General features: G+C 40.0%; 1 protein-coding gene across 3 annotated transcripts in view; it reads left to right on the top strand.

Annotated features, from left to right (window-relative positions):
• Positions 1–24,210, top strand: part of PAX3 (paired box 3) — a 101,436-nt gene extending 77,226 nt beyond the window's left edge. For all 3 annotated transcript variants that reach the window (XM_055573581.1, XM_055573578.1, XM_055573580.1), the window contains 4 exons: positions 62–227; positions 1,385–1,599; positions 21,958–22,204; positions 22,699–24,210. In XM_055573581.1, coding sequence (XP_055429556.1) covers positions 62–227; positions 1,385–1,599; positions 21,958–22,204; positions 22,699–22,733 — 663 coding nt within the window. In that variant the 3' untranslated portion in view covers positions 22,734–24,210. The remainder of the gene's footprint in view (positions 1–61; positions 228–1,384; positions 1,600–21,957; positions 22,205–22,698) is intronic.
• Positions 24,211–26,140: the final 1,930 nt, after the last annotated feature.

Raw genomic sequence — 26,140 nt, 5'->3', positions numbered from 1 at the left:
TCATTAAGAATGTACTATTATTTCATCAGTGAACTTCTCAAATTTTAAATTAAATCCATAGGTCTGGTTTAGCAACCGCCGTGCAAGATGGAGGAAGCAGGCTGGGGCCAATCAACTGATGGCTTTCAACCATCTCATTCCGGGGGGATTCCCTCCCACAGCCATGCCGACCCTGCCAACGTACCAGCTGTCAGAGACCTCTTACCAGCCCACAGCTATTCCACAAGGTATGGAGGAAGGCAGTCAAGGGGTTAAAATGTAATTCCCAGTCTTGTTCCCCGCTGCTTACTTTATACGGTGAAATCTTCTGTGATGTCCCTGTGGCTGTCTGTATGTTTGTTGCATTATATCGGGTTGTCCTGAAAGTACCTGTCACCTTTCAGAAACATAGTTTGTTCTATGACATGTCTGAATCTCTCTAAACTGTGTTGTAATATAATACTGTTTCAGGATTTTAAAACAAAACCAATGAACCAAAACAATCTCCCAAAATAAGCACGCAATTGGCTTTTCCTTTGTTAAAACCTCTACGTTTGTACTCCAGTCTGCAATTAACTGAAGTTCTGATGGCTCCTCACTGGGGTAGGAATTGAGGGTAGGTAAACTTTGATAGAGTCCTTCTATGTTAGAGCATGGGCTTCCCAGGTGGCTCAGTGCTAAAGAATCTGCCTGCCACGCAGGAGACGTGGGTTCAATCCCTGGGTCAGGAAGATCCCCTGGAGAAGGAAGTGGCAACCCACTCCGGTATTCTTGCCTGGGAAATCCCATGGACCAAGGAGCCTGGCAGGCTACAGCCCACAGGGTTGCAAAGAGTCAGACACAGCTTAGCAACAGCAACAAAATGTTAGTGCATAGAGGTGAATGGGATAAATAGGAAGACTAAATTATTTTGGATTACAAAAGATAGCATTGTGGGCATTTGAAACTATACTATCACAGTAATATTTAGGTGTTTTGGAAGTTTATTTGATAAGAAATTTAAAAACCAATACAATATTGTAAAGTTGAAAAATAAAATAAAAAAATTAAAAAAAAAGAAATTTAAGATGCAATTCTTACACTGGTTAATCTTTATGTTGATTAGTAACATTCAGTACTAATATAGGTTTGTTCTCACTGTTAAGGTGATTTCTGAATTTCTGTTCTGGTTAAGTGTTCCTTGGAAGTATATAAATAAACTATGTACTTGTACATATGTGCAGAAGAGATGTGGCTCTATTTGTTAGGAGTGGTTTTATACTTACATATCAAGAAGTACAGTATGAAATTTACATTTATTTGACCAGTGGATGTGCTGATGGCTTGGTGACTGCGAACTTTTGCACTGAACCTTCTCTGCCAGCCTTCAAAGGAGATTTATGGCTGATAACCTTCTTCCTTGCAGCCGTGTCAGACCCCAGCAGCACCGTCCACAGACCTCAGCCGCTTCCTCCAAGCACTGTACACCAAAGCACTCTTCCTTCCAACCCGGACAGCAGCTCTGCCTACTGCCTCCCCAGCACCAGGCATGGATTTTCCAGCTATACAGACAGCTTTGTGCCTCCATCCGGGCCCTCCAACCCCATGAACCCCGCCATTGGCAATGGCCTTTCACCTCAGGTCAGTCCCGTGTTTCCAGACAGACGAGTTGCTGTATACCAGAACCAAATAGTCAATTCCCTGAGGCAGTCGTATAATGAATTGCCAAATTTAAACCATAATGTATTCTTTATACAAGCCACATGATTTCAGTTTTCTGGTTTCCTTTCTCTCCACCCTTCTTACGGGCTGTATCAAAAGTTAGAGCTTAGACTTAAAATTCAAGCGACTTTTATCATAATCAGGGAGATTTTCTGTTTATACTTAGTTGTCAAGGTGTCATCTTCTCCACATGTAGTAGTTCTGGGCTTTGGGTAAGAAGTTCACACATATTTTTTAAAATGGTATTTGGTCAGCTGATAGGGTTGTGAGCAAGAATGCTTAATAAAAAAACACCACAGCTTTTCTATAATTTTCAGAGAGAAGGTTAACAAGTTGTGTGGAGAATGACCCATCTGATGGCTGCAGAACTCTGGGATAAATGAGTTATAAATGCGAAAATTAGGAGAATTACTGCTCCTTGGGAATATATAGGAATTTGAATGTTGTAATTGTTTTTCTAATTTGCATTGGACTATGAGCTTTTCTTGAGAGATTATATTAATAACTTGCCTTGATAATTGCATGTCAGAGGGTTGGTTAAATTTCCTACATGTGGCATCTGTCTGGGGTTGACATTATTAGCAGTTGTTTAAATACAGATCACTTGATTTTATTAGAGAGCACTTGGCCCAGGTGGCGAGGAGAGCTGCCCGCTAAATTTGGAGAAATGTCACGAAGGGGTTGCAATCTATAATTGCAATCAAGAATCTCTTCAGGGCTGAGAGTGAGAGTTTTAACAGCTTTATCTTTTCTTAACCCCCTTTTTCCTCTCGGTGGTTGGAAAAACAGAGAGAAGCTCAGAATGACACAAATGAAAAGTGAAAAGACAATTATACTCAATTACACACCAATCACTGGCTATCACCACTGCCTAAGCACCAAGAGGGCGTTCTAATAGGCAGAAAATGAGATTTTAATGGCACAAAGGGTGGCCAAAATAAGGACTCATATATCTTTGCCTTCTTCGTTTTCTTCAACTTGTGGTTTGCATCTTGGGAGTGGAGTTCCTGGGCTCTGCACAACGGTGATAACTCTGAGCAGCTGAAAAGTTCAAAGCTGTTGCAGTTGAAAAGAATGAATAGCAAAGGCAATGAAATAAACATTTCTGCCTAAAGGCAAAAGTTCATAAATCCTTTTTTGTAACAGTAAATGTAATTAAGTTTCTTAGATTCCTATAGCACATCCTGGGATAAAAACTAAGAGGTGGCTTTAAACCTTGGCTGCAAAATAGCAACATGAAAACAATGGACGTGCTTCCTACAGGACTTTAATAGACTTAATTTCCAAGTACTGGCATTTGTGTGTGGTTTGCATGAAAATCATGGACTTATATTAATAGATTCATGTTTAAAGGCCTGCACTTAGAGCATAGAGGCTTCTCCCACAGTTTACAAGTAACATCAGAAGTAGTTGTTGTCTCTGCAGTTTAAAACGTAAGTAGTTTGAGGCCACAGAAAAGTTTTTTATGAACACAATTCGGTTGAGAGTTTGCATAAAAGTAAACTTAACTCTGTAAGGTGAGACCCAGGATTCTCTTGGCATTTGTCAGTGGTCGAGTACAATAAAAATGACACAAATCTGTATTCTCAAGACACTGAGGCTGCAGGTATCTTGTATTATAGATGTCTACCCTTGTATGTTATAACACATGTATTATACTGTGTTATTTAAGTGGAGGTACTAGCCCTGGACTTTGAAACTGTTAGTCCTTGATTTCAAGAAGACTGGCTATGATTCTAGAGCTGGCAGTAAGTAGGGCAGGAATGATTCCATTATCAAGCAATGGAAAATTCCTCAGGCAACTTTTCCTGTGTTTCTTTACAATACTCTTGTACATTATGTTAGCTCCTTACTTATTATATTGCGGATATCCAGAATATTTTGCATTTCTACCATATATTTCCTCCTCAAACCACCACTTGTGTTAGTTACTGTAGCATCTCTAGTGAGTTAGAAGAGAGATGAATAATATGAAGTTCCTCCTTATTTCCTTAGGCAAAATTGGAGAAAAATAGCTGAGTGCATCAACATCTTGCCAGACGTATCTACAAAATAGATGGAATGGGAGCATTAGGGGAATTGGGAATTAGGACTTAGATTTCTATAGCCTTTGAGACTGACCACTTCTCAGGAATGCCTCTATTTAAGCAAAGAGGGATGTGTCCACTGTTTTTGGTTGTCTTTATTAAAAATATCGTAGGGATTTCCCTGGCAGTCCAGTGGTTAAGACTCTGCCTTCCAGTGCTAGGGAGTGTGAGTTTGATCCCTGGCCGGGGAACTAGATCTGCCCTGACACAGGGTGTGGCCAGAGGTCCAAGAGGGAGGGAATATGTGTATCCATAGAGCCAATTCACTTTGTTGTACAGCAGAAACTAACACAACATTGTAATGCAATTATACTCCAAAAAAAAGTTTAAAAAATATTGTAAAGAAAATTGAAGAAAAGAGTCCACATTTAACAACTAGTTTACCTGTTATCTAAAGAAAAGGGTAAAGAATGGTGGTGGCCAAGTCTTTTTGCTTGTTATAGGGAAGTGCTTATTAATATATTGGATCATATAATATTAAATATAGGGAACTTCCCTGGTGGTGCAATGGTTAAGACTTTGCCTTCCAGTGCAGGAGGTGGGAGTTTAATCCCTGGCTGCTAAGATCCCACATGCCTCAGGGCCAAAAAATCAAAACAGAAGCAATATTGTAACAAATTCACTAAAAATAGTCCACATCAAAAAAAAAAAAATCTTAAAGAAACTAATCCTACAACTGCCATTTCTCCTCTTCTCCAACTCTTGCACTTCCTATCTCTGGCTGAAAGTCTGATATGCCGACAAATCAACTGAGGCTCAGAGAACTTGTGGCCATATCGCTGATAGTGAGAGAGCTGGGACTAGACAAAATTCCTGGCTCCTTGTCTAGAACCTCATTACTTACAGCACCCAGTTGGGTGGAGAGAAAACAGATTAAAAAAAAAAGAAAATAAAGGTGGGGACTTTATTCATATTTTAAAATCATTTTATAGAAGCTCGTTTTCTAAACTTTTGCATTTGGGTTAATTAACACTCTTTTCTAATGCACTCTTTACATGCTTTTTTGCTTTATGCATTTTTCTTATCAATCTTTTAACTTCCCCTAGTAATAAAAAGTACTTTTTGGTTATTGTAGAAAATGGGGAAAAATTTTTTTTTTTTTAAGATTTCCTTTCTCTGGAGTAGGGAAAAAATTCCCCTAGGCAGCCACTGCTAATATTTTTGCATTTTACCTTCCAGCTCTTTATGGGTGTTATGCTTTAAAAATACATACATAATTGAGATAGTATATATATACTATATCATAAAATATGTAAGCTTCCATCTTGCCTTTTCCCTGCCTTTGCACTTCATCATAGGTTTTTTCTTATCTACTAATTTAAATGAAATTGATCTAAAGTTTTTTGAGTCCTTATGATCAGTTCATTGTAGATCTCTTTAGTAGATGCCATTTTATTTGTGCATCTTATTTGATTTTTTTCCTAGTGGCATTGATATTGATGTATCATTTGCCCTTCAGACTTGGACATGCATTAGAATGTGCGTGAACTATTGTAAAATCAGCTTTCTAGTTAATGGAATTAATAGACACCATTATGGTAAGCAAATTATTCCTTACGGTTTGTGTGTGGGATTTAGTTGATTTTCCTCTGAGGCCTCTAACGTATCTATCTGCTCCCTCAAACAAAGATTCTTTTAAGGCTTGGCATCAGAGCCATGAGTCAAAGGGTGTTTCTCAGATGCCCTTAGCGCTTTCCTCAGAGAAATTCTCAGCTTTCGGAGGGATGGGTGTGAAGCAGGGACTGAGGAAAAGGTCACTGTCCAGTTGGTCAGATGAGAGTAGCAACAGATTGACAAACAGGTGTGACATTCTGAATCTCAGAATCCTCATGAAAACTTTTAGAGACATTGATCATATCCTTCCTCAAGTTGCCCCTAAGTGTCTGTGCATTACTGAATTGTTGGCAAGTGTAGTTTGTTCTGAGGGACTCCATAACTGTATCCATTTTATTTATGGAAAAGCTGAGGCCAGGGCAACACAGTCAGAGTCACTGGCAGAGGTAAGAGCCAAGTCTGTCTCTCTTCCAGGTTTTTTTGGCTGTGCTGGGTCTTCATTACGGCACATGGGCTTTCCCAGTTGCCATGTGTGGGCTTCACTAGTTCCAGTGCATGGGATTCTCCACTTGTGGCGTGCAGGCTTCTCTGGTTATGGCTTGCAGTGTTAGTTGCCCCGTGGTGCAGGATCTTAGCTCCCTGAACAGTGATCAAACCCATGTTCCCTGCATTGGATAGCAGATTCTTTACCACTGGACTGCCAGAGAAGTCTCTTCCAGTTTCACTAGTTCTTTAATAAACCAAATTACACATTTAATTTGCCAAAGAGGCATGATGTCGTAGAAAGTTTTCCATGGGCTCCAGCGCTGATATTCAACTTGGTTTTCCAGCAGGGAGACTGGAAAGGCTTCACAGATGAATGACTGGGCTTCACACTCCCTCCAGAACTGGATTTGTTAAGACATCTTGAGATTCTCAGTGTTGGGTGGAAGGAGAATAGGATAATTTCCTTGAAATTTTCTGCTGTCTCTGAATTTCTACATAACCATTCTAGAAGATGAGGCTTTTATAACAAATGACAAAACACCCCTTAAGAAAACCGTTCAACTCACTATACCCTGCAGTAGCACCCTCTTTTGAAAAGTTGTGTGTTCTTGGTATGGGGACACCACAGAAAGAAAACAGGGAAATAGAGACCGTGTATTTTCCCTCCAAACCCAGCTGGTATGTTCCCGGCATCTTCCTGCATGTGCAGTGGAGAAAAAGGAACGCTGACTTGGAATATGGAGCCAAGGAAATACAACCAGATGCTCGAGAAGTGAGACTAATTAACATTTGGCCCATGTTCTTCTAATTAACTTTCCTTTGCAAGAAATACTACCCTGACTGCTCCCCCACCTCCAAAACGCACATAGCTAAACCTCCAGAACAAGGCCAATAAAATGAGCAAACTTATATCATTTCAACCCCCTCTGACCCAAATCCTACAAAACTCCACAGTTTTTGGTGACAGCTTCTAATGATTTCTTGAGTGAAATACAATGTCAGTGGGTTACAGGTTTCTAGGAAGCTTTTTTTTGTTGTTGTTATGTAGTATGCAAAAATGGGCCAACTTGGCTGCATTTAGAGTTCATCAACCATTGCAAATGATTCTTCAAATGTTTTGGGTTTGGTAAAACCTAAAACACATTTTGCCAAGCACTTTTCCTCCTTAATTTTTCAAACTGTGTATTTTAGGGAAAATTTGATCCATATGGTTTTGATTCATTTACTCTTATATCATTGACATTTTTTTTTTTCCTGTGGAGCCATTTGATATCCAAGAAGCTTTCTGAGCCTTTGCTGTGTTCATTTTAAGCATTTTCTTCCTTAAAAAGAGGAAGTCCTCTTTGCAACCTCAGAGGCTATAAATTTTGAGTACTCTCTCAATTCAGCAATACTTAAAAATACATTTGGTATAAATCTGGATTATTATGAACACATTTTATGTTTAGAACAGATGGAGTGATTTTTGTTTCTGGTTTTATGAGTGAAACCAATGATAAAATAAGAAAATAGGCTTAAATTACAAAAAACGTTTTGTTTTAGACAACGTTTAACTGTTATTAATAAATCCCCACGGTAAGATCTACGCTCACAGACCTCACTGCAAATTTTGTCCAGGTCTTGGGTAAGATGTAATTGAATAACCAGTACACCTGTCCTATTTCATGGGTAATCTACTGAGGAAAGAAAAAAAATTCTCATAAAGATTTGTGTACCAGGCTTCAACATGCTTGAATGTTTGCTCACCACTCAGCACCTCAGGAACAAAGAGTAGGTCTGCAGATCTCATCAAGTTTATGGACCATACCTCTGTTAAGTCTGGTTGAATCATCACAGCTTTGTGGGGATGAGATGCTGTCTCTGAAACAGACCCAAGAAAGAGCAGATAGATCTTTATACTAACGAGATTGAGGTTAATGGCAGAAGACGCCAGGATCAACTTTTGTTCTTATTCACATTTTACAAAAGGAACCCTTTAACTTCACCACCCATCCAGTTGCTTTTAAAGAATAATATTAAAATTGAGATTATTAGTGTGTAATGTATGTAAATTGCATATTTGGTGTCAGCTACGCCTGTTAGGCAGCTTCTCCATTTCATGCATATATGTATTAGACTGTCGTGGTTCCATTTCAAATCAGATTTCAATTGCTCAGCACAGTTTCTTTTGACAAACATTTGTTAATCCTGAAACTTATTAGGGAGATGCATTTAAGTGTTAATATGTATACACCAAACTTAAGACTGCTTTTGATTTTGCTTGTCATTTCTTGGACCACAGTGTTCCTAATTATCTCAAATTCCTTAGCTGCAAGGCAAGATGAGGTATCTGTGTCCATCGAAGGTGTAAGGGTTTACTACAGACCAGTTTGTTATGTGAATGGGGTACCAACCTTAAGAATGCTTGTGATGGATACTCTTCTGTTTCCTATAGAAAGAATATCCCTTTCATTGTGGCATGGCAATTCCTTGACCTTCTTTTGTACTGTTGATGCATGTGAAAGCAGTAAGACTTACCCTCGTGGCAGCCCCTGTTTCAGGAGAGCTATTTTTCTGGACATTTTGGGCACACATCCAGAAGCTACTTGATGCCAGGCCATTTGTTCTGTCCATTTCACACACAAGTTTGCAGATCCTCTGCCCTCAACTTACCTTTATCATCATGAAGGAGCAGGCAAGCAGGTGGCCTGGACCAACTCATTTCCCAACAGAGGCACTTCTTTTCTCTCTCTCTTTTTTTTTTTTTTTTACAATTTCCAGAGATTCATCTGTGGACGGAAAAGAGTGCTTTTGATTAAAGAGATTGGTTGGGTGTCAAACAAAGCCTGGAGAGAGAAAGTGGCAACCTCTCTGAAGCTTCAGCCTCTTTCTGTTTCATTTCTAAAGCAATTCATGAGGTGCGGAAGCCTTACATGTTTATGAAGGCTCAAGGATGTTTATGCTCATCAATAAGCCCATTTCAGCTACACCAGAGTAGCCGCTGACCATTTGCAGGTTTCCATTTTGCCATATTAGGTTTTCAAGATGTCCTGCTTGGTGGTGAAAACATTGCTGCTAATCCATTTGTTGAATCAAGGCAGGCTGTAATTGACATGGTGCCTTTGGTTTTTCTCCGAAGGCTGTGGTTGCTACCCTTAAAGAGTATGAGGAGAGCACTGGTTTATATCAGTTCTAGCCACAGCCTCTTGCGTTAGTTATACAGAGTTGAAGAATTGTGAGAGAAATAAGTCCTTGGCCAAAATCTCCCTTTATAAGAGAAGAAAGGAGCAGCAGCCTCCAATGACTGAATCTTAACTCATGTCACTGAAATGAGCCACGAGAAAACCTTTCTTGCTGAATTAAATTTGTATGTGTGTGTGAATTATATTGATTTAAATAGAAATTCTATCAGCTACTTTCTCTTGTACATTGAACAAATCAAATGTAACAACCCCATGGTTTTTAGGCCCATTTGAATTCTGTTAGCCATCGAGGAGAAAAAATTGAGTGTGATTGCTTGGTCTATAATTAAGCTACTAGAATCAAAAGTTTTTCTTTGTAATCAGTAAAGCATAGGAAAGCCGTGCTGGGTTTTAGTGTGAGGCCACGGTCTGAATCAGCCCTTTATATGTGGTTGGAATGCAACGTAAAGCTTTTAATTTATTACTGCATTCGCAAAATGGCAATATCTACAGAAATCTGAATACTTGCATATTTATTCAATTAGAGTCTGAATGTGTGCTTTGTACTGCAGACGCAGAAGACTGGATTCAGTCATTAGTTGTGTACTATTTTTTGTTGTTTTTTCTTTTTTTTTTTTTTAAAGAATCTGTCTCTGCAAAACAGTCTGGGTTCCATCAGAGGTGTATATTTTTCAATGTGTAGTATAATATTTAAAAATTACTCTTGACATTTAGCTAGAGTTCAGTGAACTCGAGTTTCTGAGATTAGTGATTGCATTGTCTCCACTGATCAGTGGAAAAGATGATAAATTTGGGAGACCCTTTGAAACAGTGCATTTTGTAGAATCAAAGAGTTGTTCCTACTTGTAGGGAATATTTCTTAGCTGTGAGAGGACTGGGCAGGCAGTCCTCAGCACCAAACTAATGAAGGGTGCAGGCATTATTTAAAGAAATAACCTTCTCCCCCACCCCCCCACCCCATGAAATACTGACGTCTGATTTTGCTCTGCTTGCATTAAAAAATCTAATTAGATAGTTACAGATTAAAGAAACACTCTGTATCACTTCTCGGCCTTTTGGCTAAGATGAAGTGTAAAAATCCTCAAAAGAAATGACCCTCTATATGTACAAGTCCACGGGAAAATTTCTAGTTCAATGTCAACCCTTTTGTGATGCTTCTAGGCAGAATTCCTTTAGTCTCTGTTGATGCCACAGTAGTGTGTTTATACCTTGTTAAAACACATACCACACTGTATTATAATATATCCATCCCCCCTCAGACCATGAGCTTCTAGAGGCATGACACTAGGTTGTAATCATCTTTGAATGCCTAGAAGCCAAACAGTGTCTCATAATAAAGGCTTGTTCCCAAAGTGGTCTCTGTGGAATGGTGGTTTGGGGAAAAAAGATTTTGAATCAAAAATCTGGTAAATATTTCAAATTATGTCCCTTTATCTTTCAGAGTCCCAGTGCATGTTAGCCTACTAAAGGCTCTGACAAATCTTGCAGTCTAAAAACATGTTTAACTTGGCATTCTCTAATTTGACTATGGATCCCTTTTGTTGCGTATCAGACTACTAAATTTTGAGGAACATTTTCTGGGAAGTGCTGAATGAAAGCAGTGGAGAGTAGAGACCCAACTCATGATTTGTCCATTTCTAGAATTGTTCTTTACATTTTTTTCACTAGTGAATGTTTCTTCTGTTAACATCCGATATTATCTTCTGCTTGAATACATTATCATCCTCTGTAGGTGACCTTAGGGGGGAAAGGGGTAATTTTAGAAAAGAAGCTATAAACTGCTTAATAATATCGATAGGTATGAAAATGAGTAAAAACAGAGAATTCCTGTTTAGTGAATTGATGGCCATGTGGGTGTAACTCATCGATCTAAGCAGGAACACCAAAGTCAAAAGCACTAGATTGCAATACTTGACAGCCAGTTACTAGCTGTGTGTCTTGGGGCAAGCTGCTTAAACTATCTCATCTTCTGTTCCACTCTCTTGTCAAACTTGGAAGGTATTGAAAAAGAATCACCCTATAGAGCTATGCTGAGAAACATAGTACTTAAAAGAACTAAATGCATTTTGGTAAAGAGATAATACTGTTTGTTGCAATAGGGCTTTCATTATTGTTTACTTAAAAAAAAAATCATGTGGGCCTCTGACAAAAAAACATACTTTTGTTTGTCTCTGATGAAGAAGGCAAATGTGGAAGCTGAATACCATCAAAGGAAAAGCAGTTTCTTGGTGACTGGGGTATTTTCAGTTATTCTACTTAGACATTTTAAAGGCCCAAGGACTCATAGTGGTGTCCATTCAGAATGCAGTCGTTGTAATTAATATACTTGGGATATGATACTGCCCCAACATACATTGTACCAAAATTAGTTTTGTTTGAGTAATTCAGATCACCTGTGGCTTCCCAGGTGGCTCAGTGGTAAAGAATCCGCCTGCCAATGCAGGAGACACAGGAGATGTGGATTCGATCCCTGGGTTGGGAAGATCCCCTGGAAGAGGAAGCAGCCCACTCCAGTATTCTTGTCAGGAATTCCATGGACAGAGGAGCCTGGCAGGCTATAGTCCATGGGGTCTCAAAGAGTTGGACATGGCTCAGTGACTGAGCATGTACTATAATGAAGACAAGAGGCAACCATCCTTCATTACATGGGGCTAAGAGTAGGGATGGGACAGGCTTGTCTTGTTGTTTCCTATTCTTATTCTTGTTTTGATTTATTGAAATGTAATGCTGACATTCCCAGGTGGTGCTAGTGGTAAAGAAGCTGCCTGCAATGTAGGAGACCCAAGAGACGCAGGTTCAATCCCTGGGTGGGAAAGAATCCCTGAAGAAGGAAATGGCAATCCACTCCAGTATTCTTGCCTTGAGACTCCCATGAACAGAGGAGCCTGATGGGCTACAGTCCATAGGGTTGCAAAGAGCTGGACATGACTGAAGTGACTTAGTAAGCAAGCAATAGTGACATGAACTCATTTTTAAAGAATCAGTGGTTCTGCTTCTGTGATACTAGATACCTCAAAGGCAGGAGAATCTGATGAACTATACTCTCTCACCAGCAAAGGAGAAAGTTAGCTAAAACAACAGGTACAATAGAAAGGTTTTAGAAAGTAAAGGACAACCTTAAGTAATTCTGAGTTAACTGACTGGGGAGTATTCTTTTTATCACTAAATTACAAAGATTCTATTTTGTCAAGATCTGTAGGAGCAGAGTTCATTTATGTAGATAAAAGAACTATCTATGTACATGGGCTCTGAATCTTGCCAGCTACTTCAGGTTGCCTGGGCAATAGGAGACATCAGTTCAGTTCAGTTCAGTCGCTCAGTCGTGTCTGACTCTTTGCGACCCCATGAATTGCAGCACCCCAGGCCTCCCTGTCCATCACCAACTCCTGGAGTTCACCCAAACTCATGTCCATCGAGTTGGTGATGCCATCCAGCCGTCTCATCCTCTGGCGTCCCCTTCTCCTCCTGCCCCCAATCCCTCCCAGCATCAGAGTCTTTTCCAATGAGACAACTCTTCGCATCAGGTGGCCAAAGTATTGGAGTTTCAGCTTCAGCATCATTCTTTCCAAAGAACACCCAGGACTGATCTTCTTCAGAATGGACTGGTTGGATCTCCTTGCAGTCCAAGGGACTCTCAAGAGTCTTCTCCAACACCACAGTTCAAAAGCATCAATTCTTCGGTGCTCAGCTTTCTTCACAGTCCAACTCTCGCATCCATACATGACCACTGGAAAAACCATAGCCTTGACTAGACGGACCTTTGTTGGCAAAATAATGTCTCTGCTTTTTAATATGCTATCTAGGTTGGTCATAACTTTCCTTCCAAGGAGTAAGCGTCTTTTAATTTCATGGCTGCAATCACCATCTGCAGTGATTTTGGAGCCCCCAAAAATAAAGTCTGACACTGTTTCCACTGTTTCCTTATCCATCTCCCATGAAGTGATGGGACCAGATGCCATGATCTTAATTTTCTGAATGTTGAGCTTTAACCCAACTTTTTCACTCTCCTCTTTCACTTTCATCAAGAGGCTTTTTAGTTCCTCTTCACTTTCTGCCATAAGGGTGGTGTCATCTGCACATCTAGCCCCTGCCTATTGTAATCAAGGACACAAATAAGTTTAGATGTGAAAAAGCATCACCATGTCTTTATTGGTCCAGTGTCTCTGGCATTGTGAAGGTGGGGGAATAAAGTAGATAGGATTTTAGCTTACTGGAATAGTAGCTTCTGATTCTTAGAAGACTGCATTCTCAGATGTTGTCCCATATGTATACAGTTGTTACAAGTTTCCAAGCATTTTAAATGAAAGTTTATTCTGCCTTAACACGAAAACCTATGAAACAGGCCAGAAAACTCTTCTTGAAGGGTAAGTTCATTCTCAGACTTTTATGAGGCTGTGATCTGCTTTCCCATGGTTAATAGAAATAGTTTCCCTGATAACTACTTGTTAAATCAGTATCACTTGATCTTTTCAGTTGGCTCTTTTCTCTGTCCTGAGGCCATATCGGAAGGTCCTTTTCTGTAGTCTTTAGGCATTTAGTAGATGGAGTCTTATGACACGGGCTTTGGGCAACCACAAAAATATTTGCCTACATCACACATGGTCTGGAAGAAAAGAGATTTTGTTGTTGAGCTGGGCAACTTTTTCCTCCCTTAGTAGCCTGGAATGTCTGCCTTCCAAGTTTGTGGGGGGATTGGAGATGTAGTATAACCAAGCATCCTTCTGCTTCAGAGGGGGCAGTGTTGAGGCCCTTCTTTCTAAAAAAAGGTAATGTGGATGCTAGGTTATTGTAAGGTTGTACGAGAATCTCAAACAGAACTGGGCAGTTAGGATGCAGTCAGTGTTCTTGCCTGGAGAATCCCAGAGGCGGCGGAGCCTGGTGGGCTGCCGTCTATGGGGTCGCGCAGAGTCGCACACGACTGAAGCGACTTAGCAGCAGCAGCAAGGTGTGTGTTTATGAATGGTTATTAGGGTGCATCAGCCCTGCCTGTCCTTGAATGCAGGCATAGTTTATAGGCAGTTAGACTTTTAAACGCCATTTCATTGAAGAACTGTGGAATGCCCAGGTGTAGAGCTTTCCCCTGTCTATATTTGGTTTCTTAGGTCTCAAAAGGTCAATTAATATTTAGCAAACGTGTCCAGAAGTAGTCATGAAATTAAACCAAGATATATGCTTGATTTTCCACAGTCATGTTTTTTAGACAGGTTTTTGAAACAGTGATAGGTTTGAGTACTTACTCTTCAGAGGGCTACTGCGGTGGTGAGAAATTTCCTGAAAGGAGAAGAGTTAACAGCAGGTAATGTCATTCCTCCCAGAAAGAGTTGGAGACTCTCTGTGCTAAGTGATGAATGAGGGTATCTGACCCACATGTGTTTTACATTAGAATGGAACATTGCCCTGACATCGTTAGGAGCATTTGTCAAGATTCCCTGGACAGAGCTTCTGTAAATTACATGCTGCAAATGTGTCAGGGTCAGATAAGAGGATATCATTAACTCCCTCAAGTTTACTCAGGGCTCTGTCAGTCCATCTTAATATGCTAACGGCCCACAATTTTCCTTGAGCCGTTTTGCTGTATTTTTCATTCATAGAAGAAAAAATAGGTATGCTATCCCCTCCCCCCCAATATCACACATGTTCTTTTCTCATAAATCATATTAATTGTAGACATGGTCACAAAGCATATTAAATGCAGGCATGCATAAATGAATTAAAACATATGAGAATTTTATTACAGCCCATGGTGGGTCTAACATAGTCAGCAATTGTATTAACCATAAGTGTTCATTTAGGTGAAATGAACTTTTTCTTAATGGGCTTTATTTTATTGATAATAGATGGACATGATATGACTGTCCATCATGGTCTAGAAATACACTCTATATGTATGTGTATATGTATATATGTCTCTTGCAAGCCATTTCTATGTTAATTTTCTGCCTGCTGCTGCTACCAAGTCGCTTCAGTCGTGTCCGACTCTGTGCGACCCCGTAGATGGCAGCCCACCACGCTCCCCTGTCCCTGGGATTCTCCAGGCAAGAACACTGGAGTGAGTTGCTATTTCCTTCTCCAATGCATGAAAGTGAAAAGTGAAAGTGAAGTTGTTCAGTCGTGTCCAACCCTCAGCGACCCCATGGACTGCAGCCCACCAGGCTCCTTCGTCCATGGGATTTTCCAGGCAAGAGTACTGGAGTGGGGTGCCATTGCCTTCTCCGAATATTCTGCCTAGATTTATATTTTAGTCATCAGTGTCTAAAGCAGTCTCTGTTGCTATCCATTTGACAGTTTAGGTCTGTTGAGAAAGAGGTATTCTAAAGAACTGATAAAGTAAAAATCATTCTGTAACTGATCACAGAGTTGGAGATTAAAGCACATGTAACACTTAAAAGTTTAGCTTATACAGTACTTACAGTGCTTTTTTCAAATAAATCTTGGAAATGTATGTACCATATGAACCACACTTGTCTGGCACTCATACTTTTTCATCATGCATGAAACAGAGCTACTTAAAAATGTTAGCTAAGGATTAACATTAAAGAAAAGTATTGAGTTGGCCAAAAATTTCATTTGAGTTTTTCTGTTTGGGCTTTTAAATGTACAGAAAAACCCGAACAAACTTTTTGGCCAACACAATAAGTATGTATTTGGCTGGACATTTTACATGTACTAGTTTTCTTTCTGGTTAGGCAGAGGTCAGCCATGCCCTTCCCTAAATCTGGATGGGTGAGAAGGTCACCATTCTTACCTTAAGAGAAACTTCTGCCTTAAGGCAACTTCCTTCTTACAGCTTTCAAACAGAGAGGGCAAAAAAATCTAATTATTTAGATGCTAATCAACTGCAGGATAATTCCTAAGGCATTTGAATCTGAAGACAACATTTTCAGGAAAGTCTCCACTGTTCAAGTTTAGGTTTAGGTATAGCCTTAAAAATATAGTTGCTGAAATTTAACTATCAGATAACTTCAGTAGCACCCGTATTGAAAAATACAATTGCATAAACATTTGGATTTTTTGTTTGGTTCTGGAAATAAATTATATCCAGATTTTAAAAGTTTAAAATCATTAGATTTTTAACTAAAGTGTTCAGTTCAGTTCAGTCGCTCAGTCGTGTCCGACTCTTTGCGACCCCATGAATCACAGCATGCCAGGCCTCCCTGTCCATCACCATCTCCCGGAGTTCAAGAAAAGTGTAGAAGCTATTAAAATAAAACCTCTTTGTATCATACAAAGCTGTAACTCACAGTAGTTTTCCAAAATGCAACTAAATGTGTATTAGTAAATGTTAAGTTAGAAGAGCTTCTGATTACTTAGGAACAAAAAAGAAAATAAAGACATGAACCAGGATTCCTGCTAAGGAAAAAAAGAAGTACCTAGACGTACACCATAATATGCTAAATCATTTTAGATTTCTGATAAGCTCTAAGCACTTTTAACTGATGGCAAAATCATAACACGTAAGCCAAGACAAATATTTTCCAGACACATTGTTTTAAATGTAAATCTTGATTTGGCTCATAGTTTTTTATCTTTTATATTTAAAATTAATTCAAGAAATACGGCATGAAGCAATTGTAAAGTTAGTTTTTCCTGAACCATATAATCTTCCAATCAAGATATAAACAACCTATTTGGAATTCTGAAAGTTGAGAATGAGTTTAAAAGGATCTTTAAGAAAGCTTCTAATAATGGGAATGACTAAGGAACCGGCAGAAGTCCTGGTTGATGATTCTAAGGTTTGAATTTATTTTTAAAGGTTGTCCATAAAACAATTTAGAAATGACATCTGGGAAATATTTACCAATATATTTAATAGATTTTTATACGCTTCACCTTAGATTTGTACTCAACTAAAAGTTAAATATCCTCCTCCTATCTCCCTTCCCAAGGAGACAGACAGATATCTTTATAAAAGGAATAATTTTCTTGTTCATTGCAGTTCCTGGACTTATCTGACATTTAATAAGAATATGACTGGTGTTCAATTGACAGAACTGAGTAGCCCTGAGTTTTTTGGTTTTTTTTTTCCTTTGAAATTATTTGTGAAAACCAGGCAATTGTGTTTCTCCTATCTCAAATTAAAAAATAAAATCGGACAAAAATGGAGACTGAGCAACTTCACTTTCACTTTTCACTTACATGCATTGGAGAAGGAAATGGCAACCCACTCCAGTGTTCTTGCCTGGAGAATCCCAGGGACGGGGGAGTGTGGTGGGCTGCCATCTATGGGGTCGCACAGAGTCGGACACGACTGAAATGACTTAGCAGCAGCAGCAGAAATACCTTACTGATAGCTTATGAGGAAAAAAAACCCACTTTGCAACCAGTGAAGATTTTATTTTAGGCTTTGAACTACAATTTGCTGTAGGAAAAGCATATATAAAAAAGATCCTGACAACATTCTTTAAAATATGACTGGAAGATATTCTGTGACCATATTGGGGGATTCTAAGAAGTTCGTTTCCCAACTTTGTGCAGCAAAAAAGATATTTCCATAGCTTCCCTGGAACCACATGGAATAGCAAAATTGCTTTCAAAGAAACGTACATAAAAGTGTAATGGGACCCTTCCATAGAGACTTGAGGTTTTAAATTATGTTAGGGGAAAGTAATACATTTTGTATTGATATAGTTATTTTTCTTTCCTAACACAGATTTCCTTTTTGATTTTTAAATAAGAAGTTAGTAAAATGATGTATATACATCTCATGTTTTCTCAGCATGAAACATTGAAATTAATTGTGTTAGTTATCATCATTCACTAACTTCCATTTCAGAGCAAATGTAGGGTTATATTAGTGTTTCTTTCTCCAACCTTATACAATTCCTGAGAAAGAAGTCATGGTTACAATATGTGACTGTCTCAATGGAAAGAAAAACTCATGGGAGACTATCTGTGTCTTGGGCTTGCTCAGGGAAGTCGAAGGGATAATGGGTCTCTGGTCCTCTTTATTTCTTCACATTAGCCTCTGGAAATGCTGGGCTGCTGGGCTACGGGCAGCTGCTGATACAGGAGCTGTCACTGGCTTCCGGTGTGTGACATTGGTAATAGCGACAAGAAGACCTAACAAGCATCCTTCTTGTTCCATTCACACAGCAGCCACTCCTCCTGATTGGATCAGGACCCAGGATGCCTTCAGGATACTGTGCCCTGGCACCTTTAAGGAACTCTGTTTCTCTTGCCCTAGAATACAGCCTTGGAGATAGTACCGTATCTTCTCCATCCATCAGTAGATAATGTTTCAAGGTCTTCCTATCCTGAGGGATTTTCTAATTCAACAACTCCAATAAGTTGCTACATAAACAGCGTAAGTTGAATTTTGCTTCTCGGAAGGACTCATTTCTTCTCTTTTAGGGTCTTCATGTATTTTTCCCCATGGACAAAGTTATTACTGCCTTCAGAGTTTTGCAAACAAGAAATATATGGCAGAGGATTAAAAAAGTTTATCACAAAAATGTACATATAGCTCATGAGAGAGTGGGCATGTTTTGAATAAAATTTTGCTCTTACTCTTCAACTGTAATGGTACATAGAGTATACCATTTCTTCCTTAAAGTGATATACCATTAACAGAACTGGAAAATCCCATGGACGGAGGAGCCTGGTAGGTTGCAGTCCATGGGGTCGCTGAGAGTCAGACACAACTGAGCAACTTCACTTTCACTTTTCACTTTCATGCATTGGAGAAGGAAATGGCAACCCACTGCAGTGCTCTTGCCTGGAGAATCCCAGGGACAGGGGAGCCTGGTGGGCTGCCGTCTATCGGGTCTCACAGAGTCGGACACGACTGAAGCAACTTAGCAGCAGCAGCAGCTTCATGAAAAACACTATTAAAAATATACTTCTTTTTTATCCAGTAACACTGTATATTTTTCCTCTCTGATTTGATATAGTTACAAAGTTGCTTTTCCTAAGTGCTTTTTGAAAAAAACTTACCACAGATTATTTACACAGTAAAATATTTGTGCCCTGTGTTAAAATCCCCTTTCATTAAAAATATACTTTAAAAATTTTTTTATTTTTTATTGGGGTGTAGTTGATTAACAATGTTGTGTTAGTTTCAGATGTATAGCAAAATTATTCAGGTATACCTACAGCTATATTTATTCTTTTAAAAATTCTTTTCCTATTTAGGTTATTACAGTGTATTGATCTCTACAGCAGGTCTGTGTTGGTTATGTATTTTAAATATAGCAGTGTGTATATATCAATCCCAAACTTTCAGTTTATCCATCCTTGCCCACACTTCCCTTCTAGTAACTGTAAGTTCATACTCTAAGTCTGTAAGTCTATTTCTATTTTGTAAATAAGTTCAGTGTATCATTTTTTAAGATTCTTTATATCATCTGATACTTGTCTTTCTCTGACTTCACTTAGTATGATAATCTCCAGGTCTATTCATGTTGCTGCAAATGGCATTATTTCATTCTTCTTAATAATTGAGTAATATTCCTTTGTATGTATGTACCACATTTTCTTCATCTGTTCATCTGTCCATGCACATTTAGGTTGCTTCCATATCTTGGCTATTGTAAATAGTGCTGCAGTGAGAGCACTGGGGTTCATGTATCTTCTTGAACTGTGGTTTTCTCTGGATATATGTCCAGGAGTGGGATTGCTGTTTTTTTAAAGAATCTCCATACTCTTCTCCATAGTTGCTGTACCAGTTTACATCACCATCAACAGTGTAGGAAGGTTCCCCAGAATGGTACATTTTTAATATTTTTATTTTCCTTATCCACTCTTGTCCATTAGGCTGGTATACAGGGAGGTACTCCTGATTTGAAAGGTTTATGTTTGGTACTGAGCAACTTCTATTTTAAAGACTTTTTTCTTCTAATAGACATTAGTAATTTGGGCTGAAAGAAAATATTTAATAAATTAGTATATCAACAAATTTTCCTAACATATGCCATAAAATCACCTATATGAGCTCAAAGAAAGGCAAAAAAAAAAAAAAAAGTATAGCTGGAAGAACATTCAGGAGATAAATGCATTTTGCATTATGTTTAGGTTTTTTTAAATGAGAAAATGAAGTAATCAACTTACTGTAAATAGCATTATATGAGAGCCCAAGTTCTGGTGACTTTCATCCTCCTGGAGCTGGGAATCCTATTGATTCTTACTTTACTTTGTGACTCTCATTTTCTCTAATCCCCAAGAAAACAGAACTATGCTCTGAAACATATAATTATTTTTTTGAATATAATTTTAGAGATTTTGAAAAATCTCAAGCTCAAGAAAATTTAGATCCCTTGGAATGTCTTTTAAAATTTGGGAACAACCGTGTTGCTTGCCCTACACTGGCCCCCCTTCCCATCTGCTCACACATCTTACACAAGAACTCAAGTGAAGGGAGACAAGGAAATGGAGAACAGAGACTTGGGTGTGTGGGGAAGGGGGAGGTGAGAAGGACTGGAGGAAGAGAGCACAATCCATAGAAGGTGGTGAACAGATTCTCTTTTGTTTCCTTACCCCATCCCCCCCTTTTTTGGTCTTTTGGGGCTAATTGAAGATGGATCAGTTTAAAGCTTTGTTTCAAGAAGATTTTGTTTAGCTATGAGGATTATGCAAACCCTTCCCAAAGGGGATTGTGGCCTCACTGGTTTTGGAATCTAATTTAGGAAGCTTTCTGGAATGCGAGATTCACCCCTCCCTCCTGCCTCACTGGTGCACCTCCATCCAGGATTCTGTGGCCTGAATTACCTTAGTGGGTAACAGAGGCCTCCAGTCAAGGTTGAGTTCCATTACTGCCCTCTCGTCTTGCTTTTATTTGTGCATTTTCATCTCCATATGCTTCAGACTTCCTAAAACACAGCGGGACTAGGATGGAAGTATTGTGCCATGGTGGGCCCCTGCATTGAAATACTTTGTGAGCAGGTGGAGCTTTTTACCCAGCAGTCTATTTCTTCTGCGATTGCTTTTTGAGCCCTGCCACCGACTTGTACAAAGTTGAGAAAAATCACTTCCTCTCTTGGGTGGCAGTTTTCCAGCTGCAAAATTAATTATCCACTTGCTTCCATCACAGTGTGTTGTAAGGGTCAGCAAGCCTGAGTTTGTGAAGCTCGTCACCGTGCTAATCAGAAAGTTGTTCTGTTATTACAGTTTTGTTGTTTTAAAAGTTCGCTTGCTCTCCAGGGTTATTTACAAAGCCAAACAACTTCTGATAATATGTTTGCATTTCAGGCTTTTTTTTTTTCTTTTTTGACATTTCTTATGAAAATGTTAGTTTGGAGAAGAAATGAAAGGATTAGGTAAATAGAGGAAGTTATTTGAAGAATCATTTGCCTGATAAGTGCTAAGAACTGTTAGGGGCTGAGAATATAAGAATCAGTAGTTCACTCCTCTCAGAACACTCACAATTCAAAGTAGGTGACCAAGTATTAATTGCACAGTAAGAAGGATGGGGAAAACACAAGGGAATGTCAGAGAAGGAGTACTTTATTTGTAACTACTGAAGGATGGCCAACATAAGGAGAATAATTTTCTTGAGAGGGAACTCTATGAAAAAAGACAGAGATCTCAAAATACACAAAGAGAATTTGATTTAGATTCATGTCACTTAAAGAAATATAAGCAAATGCCTGTTTAAAATGACACGTGACACTCCCAGTTATAACATGGTTAAACATTATTCAAAATGAACAGTTACAATTTCTCCCTCCTTCCATCCTTGTGTCCCTGTGTCCCTCCTTCCTTGAATTTCCAGCCTGATCTTATCACTAGGGGCATGGTGTCCGCTCTCTTCCACCCTCTCTCCTTCTTTCTGAAACTGCAATCCGATGTTATCACTGGGCATGATGTAATAGCTCTGCCACTTTGAATTGAGGTTACCCTCTTTGGGACAGCCCTCTCACAGCAGATTTCCAAAGAAATCAAACTTGGCCTTTTCCAGTTATCCCTTCAGCTTCAGGCTAGCGTCTGGTCCTCCCTGCATTCTCACTTCTTCCCCATCTGCCTGTTTATTTTAGGTAATGGGACTTCTGACCAACCACGGCGGGGTACCCCACCAACCCCAGACTGACTACGCGCTCTCGCCTCTCACTGGGGGCCTGGAACCTACCACCACGGTGTCGGCCAGCTGCAGTCAGAGACTAGACCATATGAAGAGCTTGGACAGTCTGCCGACCTCTCAATCTTATTGTCCACCCACCTATAGCACCACGGGCTACAGTATGGACCCTGTCACGGGCTATCAGTATGGGCAGTATGGACAAAGTAAGCCTTGGACTTTCTAGGGAGTGATTATTCCTGGAAGAGTGAAACACTTTAACTCTTCCTGGAGAAAGGGGAGCTGCCAACATGATTAAGCCTTCCATCCCGGTATCAATTTTGTGGCAAAGCCAGCTGGTTGTTCCAGCAAGGGCTTCCTTGTATAATTATTTTCTTAACTGATGTCAACAACCTCTTGCAGTTATTAATTGCTGAGACGTGAAAGCTGATTGCCACTAGGTAAAACACAAGTGTTGGCCCAAACGAAATAACCCCTGGCATTAGAAACACATGTTCTTAATGAGGTCAGCTCAAGGATCATATGGGGTATAATCCCCAGGACACAGAGTTCTGTCAAACTTGTCTCAGGAATAAAAATATTAGTCTCAATCCTTTGATACCCCGGTATTAAATATGACATTGTCAGCCTGTAGCTGATTTTGCCCCTTGCTGTGAATTGTCCCAGCCTGACCTGAAAAGCTGCGTGTGTTTCCTTACAGGTGCCTTTCATTATCTCAAGCCAGATATCGCATAAGTGAACTGTCCACTTGGAGCGTAAACTGGCCCTGTTTCCGGTCTCCACGGCCTAGACATGAAGAATCTTCTCAGAAAAAAAAAAAAAAAATTACCCTCTTGGGGGGGCAGTCTCGACAGGAGACAAAGGAGAATGATTGATTTTCTTTCTCCAGTAGTTGGTTTCAAATTCTTTTGAACGTGTCGAACAAAAGCAGTGGAGAAAAGGAAGATCCGGAACAATAAAAGACAAATGCAACATTTTAAGGCAATGATTTAACATGGCTACATATCAAATATCCCAACTCTAGTGCAGATGATCAAGGAGCTAAAACATTCCATTTGTGTGTGTGTGTGTGTGATTTATTTTAACTGGTTTGGGTAAGCAGAACGTTCTGAAAATGTAGTCGGAGAAGAAAGTAGAACAAGTTTGACGTCCGATGCTGCCACTTCGACAACTTTAAAACTGCTCGCTCCATGAAGCAGGAACGAGGGGTCTTTGACACACTGGAAATGGATATAAGAATAAGTGCCACCGTTTTTAGGAAGTTAGACTAGATGTAAAGGACGTCCCCAATAAATTGTTATCTTACCCTCATCTGTAATTCGGTTGTCAATATACGACCTGGGTGGACACGTCTTGCTCACAGGACGGGAGGGTGGGGAAATCCAGGAGGAAAGCTTGTTTTCTTTCTCAGTGTGGAAGAGGTGTGTGACATTTGCCCAGTTTATTTTCATTCGGAAGCCAGCCTGGGGTGGGGGGTGGGGTGGGGTGAAGAAGTGGTGCGCATTCCCACAGCTGCTTATCAGAGTGCAATATTATGTACCTCACGGACGCTTTGGCAAAGTCCAGGGCCCTAGAAACAGAAGCAGAATTCTATTTTTGCAGGTGCTTTATTTTTCACAGCCCATGATTCATTGTGGTAGAATGCAGTGACATTTGCCATTTGCTGGACAACCAACACCCGGCTTGCCCCTTTTGATGAGAGAACATGTTTGAGAATAATCCTTTTTAAATGACTACGTTTACATTCTTCTCTTTTCTATGAAAGGCAGGGCAGCAATACCGATGTCCATGTTGGCTCTCATGTACTTTTAAATTATACAGTAATATCCAATATGGAAAGGTGATAGGAACTGAGGTTTACATATGTTTGTGTGGTGACATTTTAGAATGTCAATAAATTTGTTTTTTGAGATGTTCAGAGGAACAGGACGGTGGAAGGCAGTGTTATTTATTTCTTTCTATTCTTGGAACCATGAATGAGGTAGGCACAAATACATTCCTTTTAGAGTTAAAAACTATGATGTAGTGAGTTAGCGAGACTAGACATAGTACTGAGTTTAGTTCCTACGTTGGTCTTAGGGGGTGATGGATCGAGAGAAGAGCTATCTTCGTGTTGCAGCCTCAACCAACAACGTGTTGTAAAAATGTCTTTCCTGTAAAAAAGTGCAGTAAATATTTACTATTTATAATGAATAAACAGTTATGAAAACTTGCCCCACACTGATTTTTTTGGGGGGGAACTGGTGAATGCAGTATTAATAATAACGTGGAAATGTGGAACCATCAAAGCTTATGCTTCACTTCTAATCTAATGCCTTTTAGATTAAACCAGCAGTCCCCACCCTTTTTGGCACCAGGGATTGGTTTCATGGAAGACAATTTTTCCACGGGCCGGGTAGGCAGAGGGCATGGTTTTGGGATGATTCTCTTGAGAAGCGCACACCTAGACCCCTTGCATGCTCAGTTCACAGTTGGGTCCATGGTCCTATGAGAATCTAATGCTGTCACTGATCTGACAGGAGGTGGAACTTAGACAGTCATGTGAGCCATGGGAATGGCTATAATTCAGAGAAGCTTCGCTTGCTAGTCTACCACTCACCTCCCACCATGAGGCCTGGATCTTAAAAGTCCATGGTCTGGGGGTTAGGGACCCCTGCATTAGACTATCACATGGACATACAAGGTCACACAACCCACACCTGTTTTCTTGATGAAGCTTGGTTGAAAATACTTTTAAGGACTGAAGTTTGTATTTTAATAGGTGTGGAATCTCTTCGTAGACAATCCCTTCGAGGCCAGCTTCCTATCCCCCTGGTTCTCTCAGAGCTATCAGCTCCCTTTATAGTCACTTGGAAGCGTGTTTTCCTGCAGAGAACGTCATTCCACCTTCATTGCCAGCAGTCATGTCCACTGAGGTTTTTATTGAAAGCTCTCATATTTTGTTCTTCTGTTTTGGAAGCTTGCTTTACTCTTCATGAAAAAGATTTACTGGCTATTTTATTCAATCTTATTCCCTCCCTTCCTCCTCTTGTGCTGTTCCCCCTCCTCCCTTTCCTCTTCTTTTCCCTCTCTCTGTTCCTTCAACACTTTATTTAAACACTTATTTAATGAGAGTCTAAATGCACCAGGCATGTACTTGGCCTTGGTGTTACAGCAGTAATTATAACCTCATGGATGAGACAGAGAAGCAAATACATGGCTGTAGTAAAGCATGAGGACTCTTTACTGGGAAATGATCATAATACTCTTTGAAGCTCTTACTTGTATTGCTCTGCTGCTGCTGCTGCTAAGTTGCTTCAGTCATGTCCGACTCTGTGTGACCCCATAGACGGCAGCCCACCAGGCCCTGCTGTCCCTGGGATTCTCCAGGCAAGAACACTGGAGTTGGGTGCCATTTCCTCCTCCAATGCATGAAAGTGAAAAGTGAAAGTGAAGTCGTGTCCGACTCTTAGCGACCCCATGGACTGAAGCCTACCAGGCTCCTCCGTCCGTGGGATTTTCCAGGCAAGAGTACTGGAGTGGGGTGCCATTGCCTTCTCCCTTACTTGTATTGACTTGTGTTTACTCCTCCCAACATCTTATTTGAGGCAGGTGATGTCATTAGCATTCTTTTAGGTAAGAGCACCCAATGGCAGAGCTGGGATGTAAACCCAGGCAATCCAACTTCAGAGCCTGTGAGCTTCAACTTATTCTCTCTGCTTCCCCAAGGCCAGACTGCTGTGAGAGAACCTTATAATAAAGGAATATCATCGAATTTGGTCTCCTGCACTGCAGGCAGATTCTTTACATCGGAGTCACCAGGGAAGCTACAACTAACCATGTGTGGCAATTTAAAGAAGTAATTGAAAGTAAATACAATTCAGATTCCAGTTGCAGTAGCCACATCCCCAGTGTGCAAGGGCCACATGTGGCCAGAAGCTTCCATATTGGGCAGTGTTAAAGAACATCCCACCATCATAGAAAGTTCTGTTGTTCAGCACTGATCTAAAAGCACCTGTGTGTGTGCTAAGTTGCTTCAGTCATGTCCGACTGTAGCCCACTAGTCTCCACTGTCCGTGAGATTCTCCAGGCAGGAATACTGGAGAAGGTTGCCATTTCCTTCTCCAGGGAAACTTCCTGACCCAGGGATCGAACCCAAGCCT

The sequence above is a fragment of the Bubalus kerabau genome, chromosome 3 (assembly GCF_029407905.1).
Source record: "Bubalus kerabau isolate K-KA32 ecotype Philippines breed swamp buffalo chromosome 3, PCC_UOA_SB_1v2, whole genome shotgun sequence".
NCBI lineage: Eukaryota > Metazoa > Chordata > Mammalia > Artiodactyla > Bovidae > Bubalus > Bubalus kerabau.
Note: the sequence above shows the minus strand (reverse complement) of the source record. Positions and strands in the feature narration are given on the sequence as shown.